At 41.3% G+C, this 18,445-nt stretch overlaps 1 protein-coding gene across 3 annotated transcripts; it reads left to right on the plus strand.

Moving 5' to 3' along the window:
- The first annotated feature begins 459 nt into the window (after nucleotides 1-459).
- mst1rb (macrophage stimulating 1 receptor b) lies at nucleotides 460-16,810 on the plus strand. Of its 3 annotated transcripts, none has more exons than XM_046384711.1 (21): nucleotides 460-663; nucleotides 3,019-4,326; nucleotides 7,340-7,516; nucleotides 7,608-7,730; nucleotides 8,990-9,160; nucleotides 9,276-9,436; nucleotides 9,856-9,991; nucleotides 10,131-10,267; nucleotides 10,643-10,822; nucleotides 10,955-11,054; nucleotides 11,201-11,419; nucleotides 11,522-11,668; nucleotides 12,096-12,249; nucleotides 12,436-12,525; nucleotides 12,639-12,854; nucleotides 12,990-13,070; nucleotides 13,302-13,483; nucleotides 13,619-13,728; nucleotides 13,901-14,066; nucleotides 14,422-14,558; nucleotides 15,806-16,810. In XM_046384711.1, exons 2-21 carry the CDS (start codon nucleotides 3,121-3,123, stop codon nucleotides 16,035-16,037), a joined length of 4,125 nt encoding a protein of 1,374 aa, XP_046240667.1. In that variant the 5' UTR covers nucleotides 460-663; nucleotides 3,019-3,120; the 3' UTR covers nucleotides 16,038-16,810. The 3 variants fall into 3 exon arrangements, with proteins under 3 accessions (XP_046240667.1, XP_046240669.1, XP_046240668.1); XM_046384713.1 differs by having other exon boundaries at nucleotides 12,642-12,854; XM_046384712.1 differs by having other exon boundaries at nucleotides 3,062-4,326.
- Nucleotides 16,811-18,445: the final 1,635 nt, after the last annotated feature.

An 18,445-nucleotide genomic window follows, 5' to 3' on the forward strand; every position in this document is an offset into this window, starting at 1 on the left:
TTCACTTTATTGCTATTATATATTTGCTGTTGTCTCACACATGCCGTAAATTGTATTCTGGGATTGAGGTTTTTTTTTTTTTTTCAGAGTACCATCATATTTCAGGAGGCCAACATAAGACGGCCTGTCTGTTGCCTAAACAATAAGGAAACTACGCTTGGAGCACGATGAAAGGAGCACAGGTAGCTCTGGTGCTGAGTTGTAGTGAGGAATAGTCACCTGCATGGATAAATTTACAGACACAAATAAACAAACAAACAAAAAAAATACATAAAGACAAATCCAGAAAAAGAAATGCGCATCCACGTGCAGCCTCCATCAATTTATGGCACCGTGTGCGTCACCCAAAGGTGTGCTAACCAAGACGGTGTGGGTTAATTGGGGCAGTCGCTTGTTTCCGTCAGGCTGAAGCGGGGAGGAGGAGGAGGAGGAGGAGCCAGCCGGAGCGCTGCTGTGGTGAAGAAGTACCGACGAGTATCCGAAGCCAACGCGGTTTACATGCCCCGGTGCTTTCACCCTCTCAGCTCGGAGCAGAAATTCATCTAAGTGTGTCATCTTAAATCTCCCTGAGGAAAACAAGTCAAACATCGCGCTGTTCTAAAGGCAGACAAGGACCAAACCTGCCACTGGTTGCTTCCCCCGAAGAGAAACTAACCTGCACAGGTAAGATTTTCATAATATTCACAGCACAGAACACAGAGGAAAATCAGCCATCTGACACTGACAAATACCTCATCTGGCTCTTGTTCAGGTATTACCGTGCAGTAGACAGATAAACAACTGCTCCTCAGTAATAAACATAACGTGACATTATAACAGGAAATCAGCACTTTAAGTTATTTCTGCAAGTTATTTCTTCTTCATATGTGATAAGTGAAAAAAGTGCTGAACACAAAGCGATGTGAGGGGGAAACTGGGGAATCGTTTCATTTACGTGTCCATTTAGAATGAGGGAGTCATGTTTTGAAAGCACCTACGTTTATAAATAACTGGATTTATTCTCTGTCACTATGTGTCACAGACCACAGTGTCCCACTGTAAGTACTCATAAAGCTCACAGAGCAAGATGTTTGCCTGCCATGTTAAAGAACAGGACCCTGAAATTCAAAACAACCAAACAAAAAAGTTTAGAAAGGATTTATGTTTTCACGCTGGTGGCTTCTGGTGGGTCTGCTCTGGTTTGGGATGCATTTCCTGCCACCGAATCAATAAATGCATCCTTAGGGTACAATACATTTGACCATTGATTATTTGCACAGCAGATTGCCTCTTCAGATCCCTGTGGATATCTCTGCAGAGATTCATTAAAGAAAGGTGCTTTTTCCTACTCTAATTAACTGACACCAGAGTGCCTGTGAGCAAGGCAGCGATCCCATTAAGCTGTTGCACACTGTAGTCAGTGCCGTGTGCATACATCTCTCTGTAGTCTCACATTTCTTTGTTGTATGTAAATAATAACCTTATCTTGTATATTTGGAAAATGAGATGCTGAGATTTAAAAAATGTGACATAAAATCAGAATCATGCATAATTTTGAAATCTGGTTTGAAATCGTTTTAACAACAGATCCAAAGAAGCTGGTTTTCTCAGCATGACTGCATCTTTAACGCATCTGAGAGGGAATGCACTGATGTAAATAGCACTTTAGTACAATGAATGGAAACTCAATTTCAACCATTTGCTTTATTAACCACGAACATGAAGAAGGTCAATCAGTGCCATTACTATGTATACCCATGTCCTCTAACCTTAACCTCGGTTTCATGTTAAAATGTAACGCGACGTTAGTGGGATTCTATGAATTATTGATGTAAAGACACCAAACTCTTGACTTTAGCCTTTTATATATGACTGTCTATAGCAAGAATAAGTGCTGTTTTCTCGACAGAGGTGTAGTCAAAAAGAAGTTTCTCTGCTGCTAGATACTATGATGAAAGCTCATGAAAATTTCTGGCGTTGCCAAATGAGCTGTTTCTTCTTCACCTGAGACTTAAAAAGGCACATGTTGTCCAATGACCATCAGTCCGTGCACATCTTTCCCCCTGTGCAGCACGTAGTGGTTGTGACAGGAATGCAAACTAGAGAGGCCAGGGCTCTTGAATACAGCCTTACTGTGATGTGTCTGGTTAATGATCCACCCAACAACGTCTGTTCAGGATGAAGACAAGGCTCGGAATTTGAAACATGGTTCCATTTGGTTTATTGTTATTTAGGGACTGATGAGGATGAGCCACAGAAAAAGGCTCAGTTTTATTCAAACCGTTTTTTACAGAAAAGTTGAACTGAGGCCGTTAACGTAGTTTGTACTGTCAGTTCTCTCGCATACGAACACGTGACCCATAAGGGGGGAAAAAGATGGGTTGTTGGATTAACCTGAATAGACATGACCGGACAGGCATGAACAATTTGATTGGGAAGTGATAATAAAAATTGTCTTGGCTGCTCTGTCTCTCAGGTTTTGTGGTGAGTCAGAGGAAGCTTTCATCTTTATGGCCACATGTAGTTTTATTATCATTCGGTTCAACCAAGATGATCTTCGTCACCTCAGATGTAATAGCATTTAGTGCAGAACATAATTAACGACAGTGATATTGATTTTAACTTTCCTCAGTTATAAATAATGCATATGTCTAAGTATTTGCATAAACCAATACTTTTTCTATTTAGTTTAGCAGGTGTGTCGATTCTAAAGAAAGTTATAGTAGGTGAGATAAATGTTCTAGTTTTGAATTAATTTTAATTTAATTTAATTAAAAGTCATTAGTCATCAGTGTTAAAAGTCAGTCATTTGACAGAAATTTAGACAAAAATTCAGCATCTTGAAAAACAGGTATTCCTTTTGGAAGACCATGAGATGATGCTGAAAGTCCCGACAGAGCTAGTAAGTAGACCTTGAGTGCAAGGGAAAGCTTAGCTTAGCTTAGAAAAGAGGCAAATAAGCAACTTCTTCAAAATGATCTCAATAAGGACAATTTTCAGATGAAGTAGTGACTTACTATGTCATTTGTCTTTGTTCAGGTATCTGCTGCTGGTTTTAAGGATGCTTTTGTCCCGACAACAGATCTGGAGGTAACCCCACGTTGACTGTGCTGTTGCCCCCTCATACGCCCCGGAGTTGAGATGGTAAACTGGATCACGCAGTGGGGGACATGTGTCTGGCTCCAGACTCTGCTGGCCTTTGTTCTGGGCAACTGCTCCTCACTCGCCCCCAGCTCCGTCAACTTCTCTGTGGTTTACACCATGCCCTTCTTCCAGGCCAGGGGTCCCATCCAGAACATAGTCAACAACTCGTTTTACCAGGAGGTTTATGTTGCCTCTCAAAATGTGATCGAAGCTGTTAGCACAAGCTTGGAGAAGGTTTGGGAGCTCCGCACTGGGCCAGTGGGAAGCCCAGAGTGTCAGATATGTGATTTGTGTGACGTTGACAAGGACCCCAACTTCCTGGAGGACACAAACAATCAGGTCTTGCTGCTGGATACTCTCTTTATGTATTTATACTCTTGTGGAAGTTCTCAGTATGGTGTTTGCTATTTCCACCAACTTAACTCAAATGGAGAGCCGCCTTCTCTTTCCAAGTGTTTGTTCAGAAAGGATTCGAACTCTGCTGCCTACTGTCCCGACTGTGTGGCTAGCCCTCTTGGCACCAAAGTCACCATGGTTGAAGAGGGTCATACAGTCTACTTCTTTGTTGCTGCTACTGTTAATGACAGTGTCACCCAGCGTTATGGAAGAAAGTCTATATCAGTGCGTCGACCACTGGCCACAGAAGATGGTTTCTACAGTGATGTGCGTGGCCTCACCGTCCTTCCTGGCTTGCGGAGGACATACCATATTGAATATGTCTACAGCTTTTTCACTCAGGAGTTTGTCTACTTCCTCTCGGTTCAAAGAGAGAGCCCGGATCAGGATTCATCTCCGTTTCAGACTCGCTTGGGCCGTCTCCCGCGAAATGAGTGGGAGATGAAGAGGTATCGTGAGGTGATCCTGGAGTGTCGGTTTGAACCAAAACGTCGACGGAGGAACGTAGCTAGTGAACCTTACAAGGATGTGGTGTACAATGTGGTCCAGGCAGCCCATTTTGGCAAGGCAGGCAGGGAGCTGGCAGAGGAGTTAGGTGCTGAGGAGGAGGATGACATTCTCTATGGGGTTTTTGCCGTTACGGATGACAACGGGGTCACGGAGCACGACTCTGCCCTGTGCGCCTTCCCCATGGACAACGTGAACAAAGCCATTGCAGATGGGGTGGATGACTGCTGCGAGTCTGGACCAGAGCAGCTCTCCAGAGGGCTCTGCCATTTCCAGCCTTGTGAGAGCTGTCCGCACGAGGTGAGCCCATCAGTTCAGCCACACACAGCGATTCCAATTGCTCAATGTGAAAAAAGATGATAAGAAGATAAATTGTGTGTGACTGATTCACGTGTGACTAATTCACGTTGAACTGGTAAGAGAGAGTCTCCTGGTTAAGATAGATGATGTGTTTTCAGCAATACATCACACACTTTCAGATTGAGAAATCAGTATAAATAGAAAACATCTAAGGCATTTCTCCAGCGACAAGTCTCCACCTGTTTATATTACTTTGCTAACTACAGGTGCAAGTTTACATGTACTGGGGAAGTTTGCATCCAAATAAATAAGTACTTAAAGAAGTCCCTTGAACTTAATGATTTTGGTCAAAAATGATATAGCCTGTTATAACCTAGTCAGGTGTTTTCTTATGATCATTATGGAGAAATATCAGTTTGTGCAATCATGTAAACCCCTAATCAAAACAGCATTTTACTCACAGTACCAGCAGGAGCAGGATTACAGTGCACACAGAGCCAAACATGACTAATGAAATGAAACACAGAGAATTAGCTCCAGCTGCGTTATTGTGTAACTCAATGTTTTCCAAGACAAATCTGTCTGCCGCATATTGGGTAAGATGAAAGTGAAAGTACTGTCATCATAAATGTGATCTAAACGTGCCCTTGAGAGCTTTTTCATACGTTAAAACGGTAAAGCAGGATTTTCCTGCTCAGAGTTAGATGAGGAGATGAAAAGGTAAGACAGGGTAAACAAACTTTGGGAAGGAAAGCGAAGAAGCATATTTCATCAGAAGTCAAACCACTGCTTTTGCTAAATCTTTTGTTAGTTCACCAGAGCATACTATGATAAGGTGAGGAAATAGATGGACATACAGTAGGTGCAAGTCATCCAGTTGAAACAGCATGATTATATCCATAATTAATATATGGCCTTTTTATTAAATTTCCTCTTTAACCTAGAATGATCTTGTTTTTTTGTGCCGATCTTCATCATCTGTCAGATCTTTTAGATGACATGCCCAAGAAAGGAAACTTTTGTGAAGTCTCATTATTCCTCTGTTAACATCCCAGCTGACAGAAGAACTGGAACCGCCTGCATCAGCATTCAGTGAACACTTGCTGTTAAATCCAAGAGAACAGGGATACAAAATGGAAAAAAGTCAAGCCACTTACTTGTCAGTATTCACAAACATTCAGTACAATGAAAATAGGACGAAGGTCACGTGGGGGTGAGGGTAATTGATGTTGTGACTTGTTTTCTGCATCGGTTGAGTGAATTTTTCAGGTCAAACAGGATAATAATAAAAGAAAAACTTAAAATTTTCCTCATGTCAGTCAGATAATGTCCCTGTATAACTGTCACGGTGTGTGTGCATTCAGTATCCTTTTAAAGTCATATTGAGAATTTGGTTGTATATTATTAAACGTCTTATGATAGCAGTAGTTTCTTGTTTTAACTCGTTTGGGAAAACTGGCTTTAATTTTCAGATCCCATGCATATTTCCCATAATATTGGTTTTTATATGTTATGTTATCAGGGGTGAGTCCTGTGGAGTGTTTGGATTTGTGGTAAGACTTCCTATTCCCTATTTAGTAAAAGTAAATTCGTGCCAGTTTGAGAATTACGTAAAATTCCCAGAACTGAGTTATTTTTTGTATTGCAGTTGCAGCTATGATTTCATAGTTTGGATGGTGAGTCTTTTAACTTGTGGAAAGAAAACAGATGTTGTGACTCAGCAACAATACTGAGGTGAAAGCTGGAAATTTCAGCTGTTAGAGCCACAGCTGATGAGAATTTGGAAGTGGCTGAACAGATCTGTAGAATTTGAATGTCTTCTTTTGGATGTTCTTTCTTCAGAGAAAGAGCACTGAACTTTTCTCCTAAGGCTCCTTCTGCTTTGTTGCTTTCAGCCAGAGGGATATTCCAGCTATCTGAAAGCATGGATGTACCATTTCTCAGCATATCAAAACCTTTGATGCCAACAATGTCATCTGTGCCTCACAGATGCTATGCGTTTCTGCTCTGTAGCTATCATCAAATTATTTAGACACTGGTCTTCGTCTAAATGTTAGTCTTAGTCTAATTTAGTCTAAATGTCTCTTTAGAGGTGTCAGTCCTTAGAAGTATCTCAACCCTCTAAGCTACTGTATGCCAATTTCTTCTCCAGGTTGATGAAGTGCAGTCTGTGTAAACCCTCTGAATAATTATGTTTTTATCATTTTGAGGACAGTGGAATTTGAGTTTTAGGGCTCAGGAAACTGAATCAAAACCTCAGTTGAATGCTTCTCCACAGGCTTGAGGTGAATGATGTAAGTCAATAACAATGCTGTTTGCGTACTTGTCCTTAAACTCCAGGCTCTCTTCATGAGACAGCCAAGTGGACACATTTCTTTCAGTGTTTTTTTGATTTAATTCCCAGTTTCCTGATTCTATTTTTATATGCCAAGAAAACATTTTATAAAATGTAATTTCTTTGTATATCTTGACCTCAGAGATATCAGTCAGTGTTTACAGTGATCCATCCTGCTCCATGTCTATAGCTACAAGGCGATCCTTCTGTCAGCAGTGCAACACATAATAATTTATCATGGCCTCTTAAATTATGAAATGATTACATTATCATGACAGATTCAGCTTGCACCTCTGATCTTCCAGGGGCTTTGTCATGATTAGCCTGGTGACCAGTGCAGCTCATTTCACATCCTTACAAGCAAACAGCTGAGTCTGTCTTACTACATCTGTAAACTTTTAAAAGATGAAATATTATTGTCTGGGTGTGCGGAGCACATGAATATAAATTAGCTGTCAAGCTGATTTAAACCACCTTATAAATCACATTGGATGTTGGGAAACTTTGTAGTAGTGGCACAGAATAGATGCACTTATTAGAAAATGCGATACTGTAATATTTCTGCTTGCTAACTATTGGTAAATGCTATTTTAAATAATGCTGAATGTATATTCTGCCTCATGTTCTTCCTAATGGTCTCATTTTCATGTCCTCTGTTGCCTGCGGCCTTGGTACTAGAGCATGGAGAACAACGCCACATGCAGAGATCATCCTACTATGGTGTCAAAGCCCTACTACAGAGTGGACCTCTTCAACAGACAAATGACACACGTCCTGCTCACATCTTTGCTGGTCACAACCATAGAGAACAAGACCGTAGCCCATATTGGTACCTCTACTGGACGTCTGCTGCAGGTTTACAGCATTTATAAAATTTATTTTGTCTTCACTTGACCATTGGATATGATCCACTATGAATAATCATAAGTTTTGTTTGTGTTGGCAGCTTGTCTTGACCAGATCCAGCCCTGTTATCTTTGCCAATTACTCTTTGGTAGAAAACCAGAGGGTATCATCAATTGCTGCTGTTTACTCTTCAGAGTATCTTCTCTTTGTGGTTGGAGACAAGGTACAGTGGTAGTGCATGGCTTAATGGGTATTACTGTCAGCTGATGGCTGGAGGCTCTTGGGGTCAGCTCTCCTCCCACGTTTCAAAGACATGCAGGTCAGATTACATTATAATTACAAATAAGTAGGGAGTGTGACTGATCGTCTGTCCATGGTTCTTTAATGCTTAAGAGACCCGTCCAGATTATTTTCCTGCCTTTTGCCAAGTGCATTCTGGGATGTGGTGTGTTCCCTATGAACCAGAGAATAAATAATTGACAAAAGAAAATCTATAAAGTTGATATGGCTTGCAGTTTGGGGCAGGGTGGATATTAGAGGCTGACACTGGATCAGTAACCACAAGGGTTTTGAGCTGTATGAGACGTTTGGACTATCAGCATGTGTTGCTGAGATTGGGACACAACAGCAATATGAAGCACCTCTGAAAACTCCATGGCTCAGCAATTTTATCAACATTTCAGGTGTCTGGTTAAGCTAGGCTAAAGTCAATGCCAGAAAATGATATTTTTCCTTAAAAAGCGTACCACAAAACAGTGGTTAATCAAAACAAAGAGTCATGTCTTAAAGAGATAAGACATGGTTTAATTAAAAATTGTTTCTAACCCGTAAGAACCCACAATACAGTCCAGTCCAGTATATACAGTACAGTGTAGTATTTTAAATACAGTATAGGACAGTCAACACACCCCGATTTGGAGAAACAGCAGGACTACCTGTGTTAGAAGCAAAGCATTGTACCACTGCGGAAGGTAGACCAGTGATAGACCAGCAACGCCTGTGTCCTGCCAGGTCTAATTATTGTTTTTCTCAAAGGAGAGCATAGATGGATGTAATCCTGTTGGAAAGGACTGTTTGGCGGTTACGAGTTGTAAACATTCTAAATGTAGTGTTAACCTAAGATGATGTTGATTTTTTTTAGGTGTGCCCTTTTTTTAGGTGGCTAAAATAAATTGCTCCCGCTGTCAACTATGCCATCTACTGTTGGTCATTCACTGAGTATGGATAACTGATACATTTATTAGACGCATTTCAGCACCAGTAGCTCTGAACATGACTTGCTAAGCACCACAGTGCTTAATGAGGCCAAGTATCAGTTTACATGTCTCTCTTGGCATGGAATGAATAAATTATTAAGGAGTATAATAAGGTCATTTCATTCAGTGGATATGGTAATAGACACATTGAAAATGAAATATCACAGGGCATCTTTCTCCTAAAAATGAATATGTGACCTTAAAAAATGTTATCTCCCTGTCCCAGATGATCCAGGTGCCCCAGAGAGGACCTGGCTGTCAGCACTTTTTGACCTGTGCCATGTGTCTGACAGCCCCTAAGTTCATGGGATGTGGCTGGTGCTCTGGTGTGTGCTCCTGGGAGAGCGAGTGTCACAGTCCCTGGAGGAACGAGTCCTGCCCACCAGGGATCACTGGGGTGAGGTTTGTTCTGTACATTGGGATAAAGGTACATTGGGTACATTGGGAACATTTTTGTGCAAAAAAACATTTCATTTCAAGGTGGTACTATATATTCTGCTTTATTGACGCAGTTCTTTCCACGGACTGCTCCCCCTGATGGTCAAACAGAGCTCACAGTGTGTGGATGGGAGTTCCAGTCTCCCTTAAGACCTGCCATCACCTCCAGAACCCACCAGGTCCGCCTGGGACAGACTGCTTGCACTGTTCTTGCAGCCAAAAGCAACAACACACAGTGAGTAACCATGCAGGTCTTGTTCTGTTTCCAGTTACAATCTGTTCATACTACAGGTACAGGTACTACAGTTTGCTTTTATTTTATTCTCAGAGAGCAAAAAAATCCTGGACTTTAAATAAAAGTTAGCAATTTCTTTCCCAGAAGACTTTCCCAGAACATAAAAGCATGCTGAAGCAAATGAGAATGTCATTATAGATTTGGTTAAATCTTGTGAAATTACATTGTAAGTGTGACTAAAAAGCGTTAATGATTTAAGATCTTAAAAGCTAACCCATTAAAACTCTGATAATCTTTGTCTCCCGACACTCTTTAAATTCCAACAATTTTAACTTTGAGATTCAGTTGTCACTAGTGTGGCAGTAACTGCATGTACTGCTAACATACTGACATAAGCATTTTGTTGTGCTGCTCTTCAGCCTGGTGTGTAAGATTCGCTCCGGGGCCACAGAGCTGTCCAAACCAGTCAACATTACAGTGGAGGTGCATGAGGGCAAGGTGGAGGGACGCTACTCTATTGACGGGAAGGCGGAAATGCCAGGATTCACTTTTGTGGTAATCTTTGTTATTATCACCAACAATTCACATCCTCATGACAACATACAAGCTATAAATATTTTTATAAGCTGTTTAATCTGTGGAGCCACTTTTCAAACAGGTTTGTTTGCCCTAATACTCTAACCAACTGTCCTAGATTCCCAACATCACAGATATCCAGCCTAACTACGGGCCTCGTGTTGGGGGCACGCTCATCACAGTGACTGGACCTTACTTAGATGCTGGGAAGACCAGGAAAGTCACTCTCAATGATGTGCCTTGTCCTATAAAGAGGTCTGGAAATACATCTCCTCTTTTCTGTTTTGATCAAGATCACCCCAGTTTTGTTTTTTTTTTGTTTGTTTTTTATTTTTTTGGACAAACTGTTTGTCTTGCAGCTCTGTGTAGTTGTCCTACTTTTTAGAGGTTAAGAAGATGAGCTGCTGCCTAGAACATTTTTATTGCCATGACGTATTAAGCAAGCATGTTCCAACTTGTAGGTAGAATAATTCAAGTTTGAATTCCTTTAAAGGTTTTGGCATGCATAAACTGACTCATAACTGGACTGTTTTGTACTGTTATTATATGGAACTTGAAAAATATATTTTAAAGCAAGAAGCTTTCTGATCTATTAAGGCTTGTAATTTACATGCCTCTGTCTCTCTGCAGAGTCACAAAGCCTAAAGGAAATGTGTCCTCCATCATCTGTCTGTCCCAGCACATCTCAGAGGTGAGGGACGTCCCTCTGAGTGTTTTCATTGACAAGTCTCCTGTCCTCACCACAAAGGTGTTTTACTACAAAGAAAATCCGAAGATTACAGCCGTCCTGCCAAGCTGTAGCTTTGACAGGTAAGCCAGTGAGGCCTCCAGCACAAACAGACCCGGAAATCAACCCACTGAATCAAGACAAAACAAACACAAGTTGAAAAATAGATTTTCTCATGTAAATGTAACAGTTTCTCACATTTGTCTTAATTGCAGGGGGTCAAAAATTGTGATTGAAGGGGAGAACCTGGATTCTGTTTACCGCACCATCATACGCTTTAAACCCAATGAGAGTCACCTGAAACCTGTGACAAGGGTACAGTGTGAATCATAATGTACAGTAGATACATTTAAAAGTATTGTTCTTTTAATGCATCTACAGTTTTAGAATTACCAGAATTAACATATACGTTTTACTGTGTTGGCTTAGAATTAAATTATGATCACACTGTTTTGTTTCAGGAGTGCATAGGCAAGTCCTTGGCCACAAGGATGGAGTGTATCACTCCTGTATTTCCCAGGGATGAGACTGAGGAAGGAGAGCTTTCTTTTGACATGGACGGAGCGTTGGGGCTTTGGGGAAAAGAGTTCTCCTACCATCCCTATGGCGAGCCCATACCTTTTGAAACAGAGGGACATGTACTGAGTTTGTACCCTGGGTTTGACGAAGTGTCGTTGCATGTATGAATTAATGTTGTTTTTTTAAATTTATCACAGAGTCAGAGTTTAAATAAGTCATTTTGTCTCATGTGGATTTGACCTTCTCTCTTTGACCTTACACAGCATCAAAAGCTAAATCTGGTGAGCTCCTGCATGACCATCATTATGACGGTGGCGGGTGTCAACTGTGATGCTAAAGTCCTGGACAATGAAATCACCTGCAGGATCCCCAAAAACATGACCATCCCCAGTGAGGGACTGCCAGTGAAGGTTAGTCAGGCTGGAGGTTTAGATGATGATTAGCTGACTAACTTATCCTGATCCAGCACGCAACATGAGGCCCCCAGGTCACGCATGTGCCTGTCACCAATCATTCTTGTACACTGTACAAGTACACTGTAAAGCAGTAACAGCACTGGCAAATAATGCAAACCCCCACAGAAAAAAACAGTATATATGTCTAGTAAAGATTTAACATAATAGATTACATATTTTTCAGAAAATGTCGATGCTACAGTGGTAGATTTGAACCTTTTATGTAGTTATCCATATTCTTTTCTCACACAGGTCAGAGCTTTAATGCCATCCACATGTGACAGAAAACACAGCTATTGTAACTAGCATTTGGGGCAGCTCACAAGAAAAAGATTGATAATGCAATAATAATGTTTTTTTCTGTGTATGATGGACTCTGTAGATTTCCATCAATGGACAGATTCACAACGCTGGCACGGTGGTGAGGGTCAGCAACCACTACATGGTGGGCATTGTGATGGGGATACTGGCGGCTCTGGTGGCAGGGGCGGTGCTGGCCTTCGCTGTCATGAAACACCTAAGGAAGAAGAAGAAAGGTGGGCTCCTCTCTGTTTATGTGGACCTTGGTCAGACCTGCTTATGCAGCTACTTCCGGCTGTGGGTGGGAATCTGGAATGAATTACACAAGTCTTTCAACTAGAACATCCTTGGTGTACTGTAGGATGTACAAATGTTGTTCTCCTCGAGTTGATGATTAACAGGTGTTGTGTAATTTTTTTCAGCCTCCATGGTAGAGACCCGTTTGGCCCACAGTGCTAACCGCTCTGGTACAAATAATGTGGAGCTGTCACCTGTTGGGGACTACAGGAGAGGTGACTGTTGAAGCACTCAATATATTGCAGTGATACTGTCTAGTTTATTTGCTTATGACACACATACCTTTGTAACTCTTGTTAACACACCCTTATTTCTGTACTTGTACCAGTAGCATCCCTGAATCCTCCTACCGCACTGGCAGGGCCCATGGTGTTTCCCAGCCTGTCCTATGCTGCAGGCAGCATAGATCCTACCCTCACTCCTCTCATGCCTCCAGAGAAGATCTCCATCTCCAACTTTAGGCCAGAGCTGCTGGAGGAGGTGAAGGATGTTCTCATTCCTGCTGAGATGCTTCTTGTGCAGCACCACCGGATCATAGGGAAGGGTAAGCGACTCCACTGCCTCTCTCTGAAACAAAACTCTGTTATGGAGCCTTGTGTAATCTGCGTTGTATTTTGAAGGAACAACAGCAGAACTGAGTCACTCTTCTTGTTTTTTTTTTTGTTTTTTTTTCCTGCAGGTCATTTTGGCACTGTGTATCATGGCTACTTCACCGACCACAACAACAGAGAAATCCACTGTGCTGTCAAGTCTTTGAATAGTGCGTAATCTGCTTCTTGAGTGTTGATATATAGCATAAACATTTATATTCATAGGAAAGCACCAGAAAGTCTTCAGTTATCCTGGTGTGGAACAAAGTCTCATAGCATGTGTTCAAAAAAATAAATAAATAAAAAGAGAGAAAAAAACAACTTTTCAGCATTGTGATTTCAGTGTTTTTTGTCCTTTAGATTTAAGTCCATAACATTTACATACACGTGTGTGTCATCAGGAATTACAGATGTCGAGGAGGTGGAGCAGTTTCTGAAGGAGGGTATTATAATGAAGGGTTTCCACCACAGTAATGTGCTGTCTCTGCTGGGAATCCTGCTGCCACAGGAAGGGCTCCCGCTAGTGGTGCTTCCGTATATGAAACACGGCGACTTGCGGCACTTCATACGCTGCGAGAAGAGGGTATGACTGCTATATTAAAGCATTAGAAATTAACCTTCTGATTTATGTACAACCACCTGTTTAATAACAATACCAAACTATGTAACATTTACCCCTGTTTTAGCTCACTGTTTTTGTCTTTGCGGGATTTTTTAGAACCCCACTGTGAAGGATTTGATTGGCTTCGGGCTCCAGGTTGCCAAGGGGATGGAGTATTTGGCTCAGAAGAAATTTGTCCACAGAGATCTGGCAGCACGTAACTGCATGTGAGTCAAGGAGATGTGCAGAGAAATCAGCAATTTATTCACTGATATTCAGCCCGAATTTCTTTAGTTTGGGAAATGTTTGATAGTACAAGTTTGGTTTAGGATGTTTCATCACAGTACTTAGTTACAATGCTTTGCAACAGAATTATTATCTTACTTTTTCTGTCTTTAGGCTGGACGAGTCGTATACAGTCAAGGTGGCAGACTTTGGCATGGCTAGAGATGTTTTCGATAAGGAGTATTACAGTGTCCAGGATCACAGGAAGGCTAAGCTGCCTGTCAAGTGGATGGCAATCGAGAGTCTGCAGACTCAGAAATTCACCTCCAAGTCTGATGTGGTGAGCAAATGAAGATCTACTTTATTTTAAACAAGATCTCTGGAGGAGCTGTCAACATTTTAGTGTCGTCAGTGTTTGTATGGATGGAAATCAATGTTTAATGAATGATTTTCATTTCAGGTATTAGATTACATTGTGAAAAATAGAATTATATATTATTATTACTTGTGTTTCCATTTAGCTGCATCAATTCTTATAATAATAATTTGCTATCATCTGCTGTTTTCTACATCAGTGACGCATAAGTCATGAAATAGTTAACAGGATAGGAAGGCAGCATCGCTCCATAATTTTCATTTGAGCAAAGCAAAATACTGATCGGTACTGTTTCTAACTTTTGTCTCTTCTTATGCAGTGGTCATTTGGTGTGCTGATGTGGGAGATGCTGACCAGAGGAGCAAGCCCCTACCCAGAGGTGGACCCTTATGACATAACACATTATTTACTGAAAGGCAGGAGGCTTCCCCAGCCTCAGTACTGCCCTGACCCTTTGTAAGTAGTAGGAGTGACACCATTATGTTGTTCACTTTGCCGAATTAGTCTAAATAGTAATTTTAGTTTTGTTGCTGTTTCTCTGCATACATCCATTGTAAAACTTGTAAAAAATAGAATGAAAGACTGCTGTTGTATGAAAAATAATACTACAAAAGCACTAACGCAGATTTACAGCTACAAGATAGAAGATGAAAAGACCTGGGACCAAGTCCAAGTAGCAATAACAGGATGTTTGAATGGTCACTCAGTAGTGTCAAAACTGTAAATTGTCCACTACTAGGCATTCCAACACAGTTAAGCAATGCAGTTTGGGAGTTAATGTGTATATCTACATGGCACTTTGAAGAACACTGCTTCTTTCACTCACACACATGCAAAACCACATAGATACACACACCAGGCTTCACAAAAAATAAGCTGAAATGTTTTTGCTGTTTTAATGATAAATCCCTAGACTCTAAGCTTTTTGGTCACCAGCTTATGGACTGAAGGAGAATAAATCAGCCATTCACATCCTTTGTACACTGAGGCCTTGTCGTGCATCCCATGTTAGTTAAGGCCTCATGGAAAAGTGTCACCCAGGGACCCATGTAGAACACCAACACTGGATATTAAAGGAATGACTAGACCTTTGGGACATGCCCCTTATTGCCTTTTTGATAAAAGTTAGCTGAGAACATTGATACTCCTCTCATATCTGTCCGTTCAATATGAAACCAGAGTCAACAGAGAGTATGTTTTCATGACGGACCATTTCTTGGCCAACTTCCTGGTTGCTTGGCAGCTGGTTCCCGCCATTTGCCATTTGGCACATAATCCCCCATTAAATGGCAAATTGTCAGTTTTACACAGTTTTTGATGGATAAAACACACAAAATATAACACGTTAGTTAGTGAGCTTTGGAGGTCTTGACAGGTGAATTTTGCCACCTTTGGCCGGAGCCAAGACAACCGTGCTATCCTGTTTCTGTTATTTGCTAAGCTAAGGTAACTCCTGGCACCAGCTACATATAAACCATACAGACATGGTAATAATCTTCTCAAGTAGTGGCAATCTTCTCAACTAACTCCTCAGAAGAGGTCTCATCCAACATATTGCGTATACACTTGTGTTGGTGGAAGGTGGATGTCTGGGGTCTTTAATATCCCGTATGCTTCTGGTAGAACAAAAATTCTTTGTTAATTGAGTAAGGTGGCCATTGCCTTGTTGACCACACACAGACTCTGCTCCATGTTTTTTCCAGGTATAGCATCATGCTGCAGTGCTGGGACCCTGATTCAGAGTTGAGGCCCAGTTTTGCTACATTGGTGTCGGCTGTTACCACCATCCTGTCCAGCCTGGAGGGAGAACACTACATCAGTCTTAATGTCACTTACGTCAACCTGGACCAGCCACGGCCCTACCCCGCCCTCACAGAGTCAGCCGACGAATGCGACTCCACAGATGTTGAAGACTCAGGCTCAGTCTCTTCCTGACCCACTCCTCTTCCTGTCATAACTTTAAATGTATTATATTGGTGCTAGCAGCAAGAGCACAAAGAAACCCCTCTGCTGAGTCACAACAGTGTCTCTTACCACAAAGCATCTGAAGCAGATACACTGCCTACTGTTTGTGTGCATGAATGTGGTACTAAGATGCTTTCAGCTGACATAGCACACCCTTGGGTAGCCACATTGGAAGCCCGTCACCTTTGTGAGAATAGCTGAGTAGCATGTGAGCTTCCAAAATTGATTATCTTAAAAAGTGTTGTATAGACGTAGTTTTCTGTGTTATTTTTCACCGCTAACAGATGTCTATAGATGCAGTAGATATCTGGGATTTTTCTGCCCAGCTGGTGTTAATGTAGACAGTGTACATAAAAACTTTTTCCATGTGTTGATCACAACTCACAAACAGCATAGCTAAGTAAAATCCATGTAACTCAAGCGGTACATTAGCTTTCTTTTACTCCCTGCAACATAAAACTGTTGCAGCAGCAGTAGAGCCCATGCATAAATATGTTTCGGTGTTGCATTCTCACATTTGCTTTTAATTTCTTTTCAGTGTAGTAATTGTTCTGTGTATTTTGGATCATACTTCTGTAAGGCACAATGTTGACCACAAAGCCCTCAAAGCAATCTGACATCACTCTGTTGCTTGTATTTCTGACACAATGTCTTTGAGATAGTGTAATAAATTAAAATATTTATTTGTTTACAGATTTGTTCTCAGGTTGTTGACTGCAAGTAAATCTGTGAATTTAAGCAAACTCTGCCATTTGAGGTTGATTTATGTCACACTTTGCTGCTATGTAAATTGTCTGAACTTTTGTTGTCTTTTCTTGCAGTTCTCCACTAGGGGTCAGCATTCTGTTAGAAATTCACTCACACTGATCTTCTCCTGATGTTGTCCCCAGCAACATGGACACAGCCTGCAATCTTTACATGTACATCATTTTTGCAGTAGCATAGCAACATGGATGACCCAGGCCTTTCCCCATATCTCTGAAAACCAACCAATAAGCCCTTTAGATGCCATATACGATATTAAAAGCAGACCAGAACAACACAACAGATCAAACAGGCATCTTCCTCTTTTCATTCCCTTTCATTTGTTCTGCCTTCAGACATTTGGCAGGAGCAAGTGATTGAAATTAAATGAGTTGAAGAAACAACAAACATAGACAAACAATATGTCAATCTCTCAAAGAAAACAAACAAATGTCTCACCAGCATACAGTAGCAATACCCTGTGCTGTGAACAGACGTCACACACAACAAGCACACTTCCCCTACAACAAAACCAGTCAAACCAGAGGGAAATACACAGTTTTCTTTAGACTGCCAGCTTTCATTGTTAAATTGTGTGTGTATGTGAAGCCACATTTTGCACAGCAGATCCCACAGGATCCACAGTAGAGAAGATTCAAGATAGCCATGATACCCCCCCACCCCAGGCTTTAAAAAGTGCTGGACCTGTGAAGAGTGCTGATGCCAGCTGTGTGACCATCTCGAGCTTCGTAGTTTTTCTCTTGAACTGGGTCTCATAATGCCGACAGTATGTGCCATTTATGTGTGTATACCGTGTTATATGGCAGCCTGATCAGAGGGAACATCAATAACCAGTGCTCGAGTGCTGTGTCAAGTTTGGAGAGAGGGAAAGCAATCTGTGAGACTGGCCATCTGAACAAGACTTTGAGAAAGCAGTAGGCTAATTATTTCCGTTGCTGTGTGATGATGGCAGGCCCTCACAAATAAGTGCTGGAGCTGAATTGGGAGTTCTTGGATCCTGTTCCACTTGGAGCTAAAAGAAATTCTTTGAAAAAGCACTGTGTAACGGGTGAAGACTCTTACCATACATTACACTGTGCAGCAGAAAACATCTAAAATGACAAGAAATAGAGGTCTGTTCGACACATTCAGCCTTTGCATTCAAACAGGGCTTGTTTTACACGAGTGGTACTACCCTCATGAAATACCCATAATATCAGTTTTCACGACATGAATAGAATAGACAAAGGAATTCATCACATCTATAGAAAATTTGGGAGAAAGAGCTATCAGCTATCAAATTCATCTTTAAGACTGTATATTTTGTGCTTTGTCTCTTTTGGCAAATAAATCACAATCAAAATACACAGGGAGGTGGAGAGAGTGAAATCAGCTACCCAGAAATCATTCATCATCACAAACTGCACAGTCTTCGGACCGTAATGTTTTTGTAGTGGCTGTTAGAAGTGGACATGAAGAGGAAAATATTTTTGTACCGTGTTCAACCATAATTGGTGCATCCAGCTCTCCCAGCTCTGAGCTTTTATTGCTGTTTTTCAGTTTATTACTTACTGTGTGTGGAGAAGATTTCCTCTACACACCATAAATTACACTAAAAGAGGCTAATGTACATC

The sequence above is a fragment of the Scatophagus argus genome, chromosome 3, assembly GCF_020382885.2.
Source record: "Scatophagus argus isolate fScaArg1 chromosome 3, fScaArg1.pri, whole genome shotgun sequence".
In the NCBI taxonomy this organism is placed as follows: Eukaryota; Metazoa; Chordata; class Actinopteri; family Scatophagidae; genus Scatophagus; species Scatophagus argus.

What these genes read in the sequence shown, in the direction of transcription:
- mst1rb (XM_046384711.1), top strand. Translation starts at nt 3,121, where the DNA reads ATGGTAAACTGGATCACGCAGTGGGGGACATGTGTCTGGCTCCAGACT. An exon ending in TCTTTGTGGTTGGAGACAAG is followed by an intron (nt 7,731 to 8,989) that starts GTACAGTGGTAG and finishes TCCCTGTCCCAG; the next exon opens with ATGATCCAGGTGCCCCAGAG. An exon ending in TGCTGTCAAGTCTTTGAATA is followed by an intron (nt 13,071 to 13,301) that starts GTGCGTAATCTG and finishes GTGTGTCATCAG; the next exon opens with GAATTACAGATGTCGAGGAG.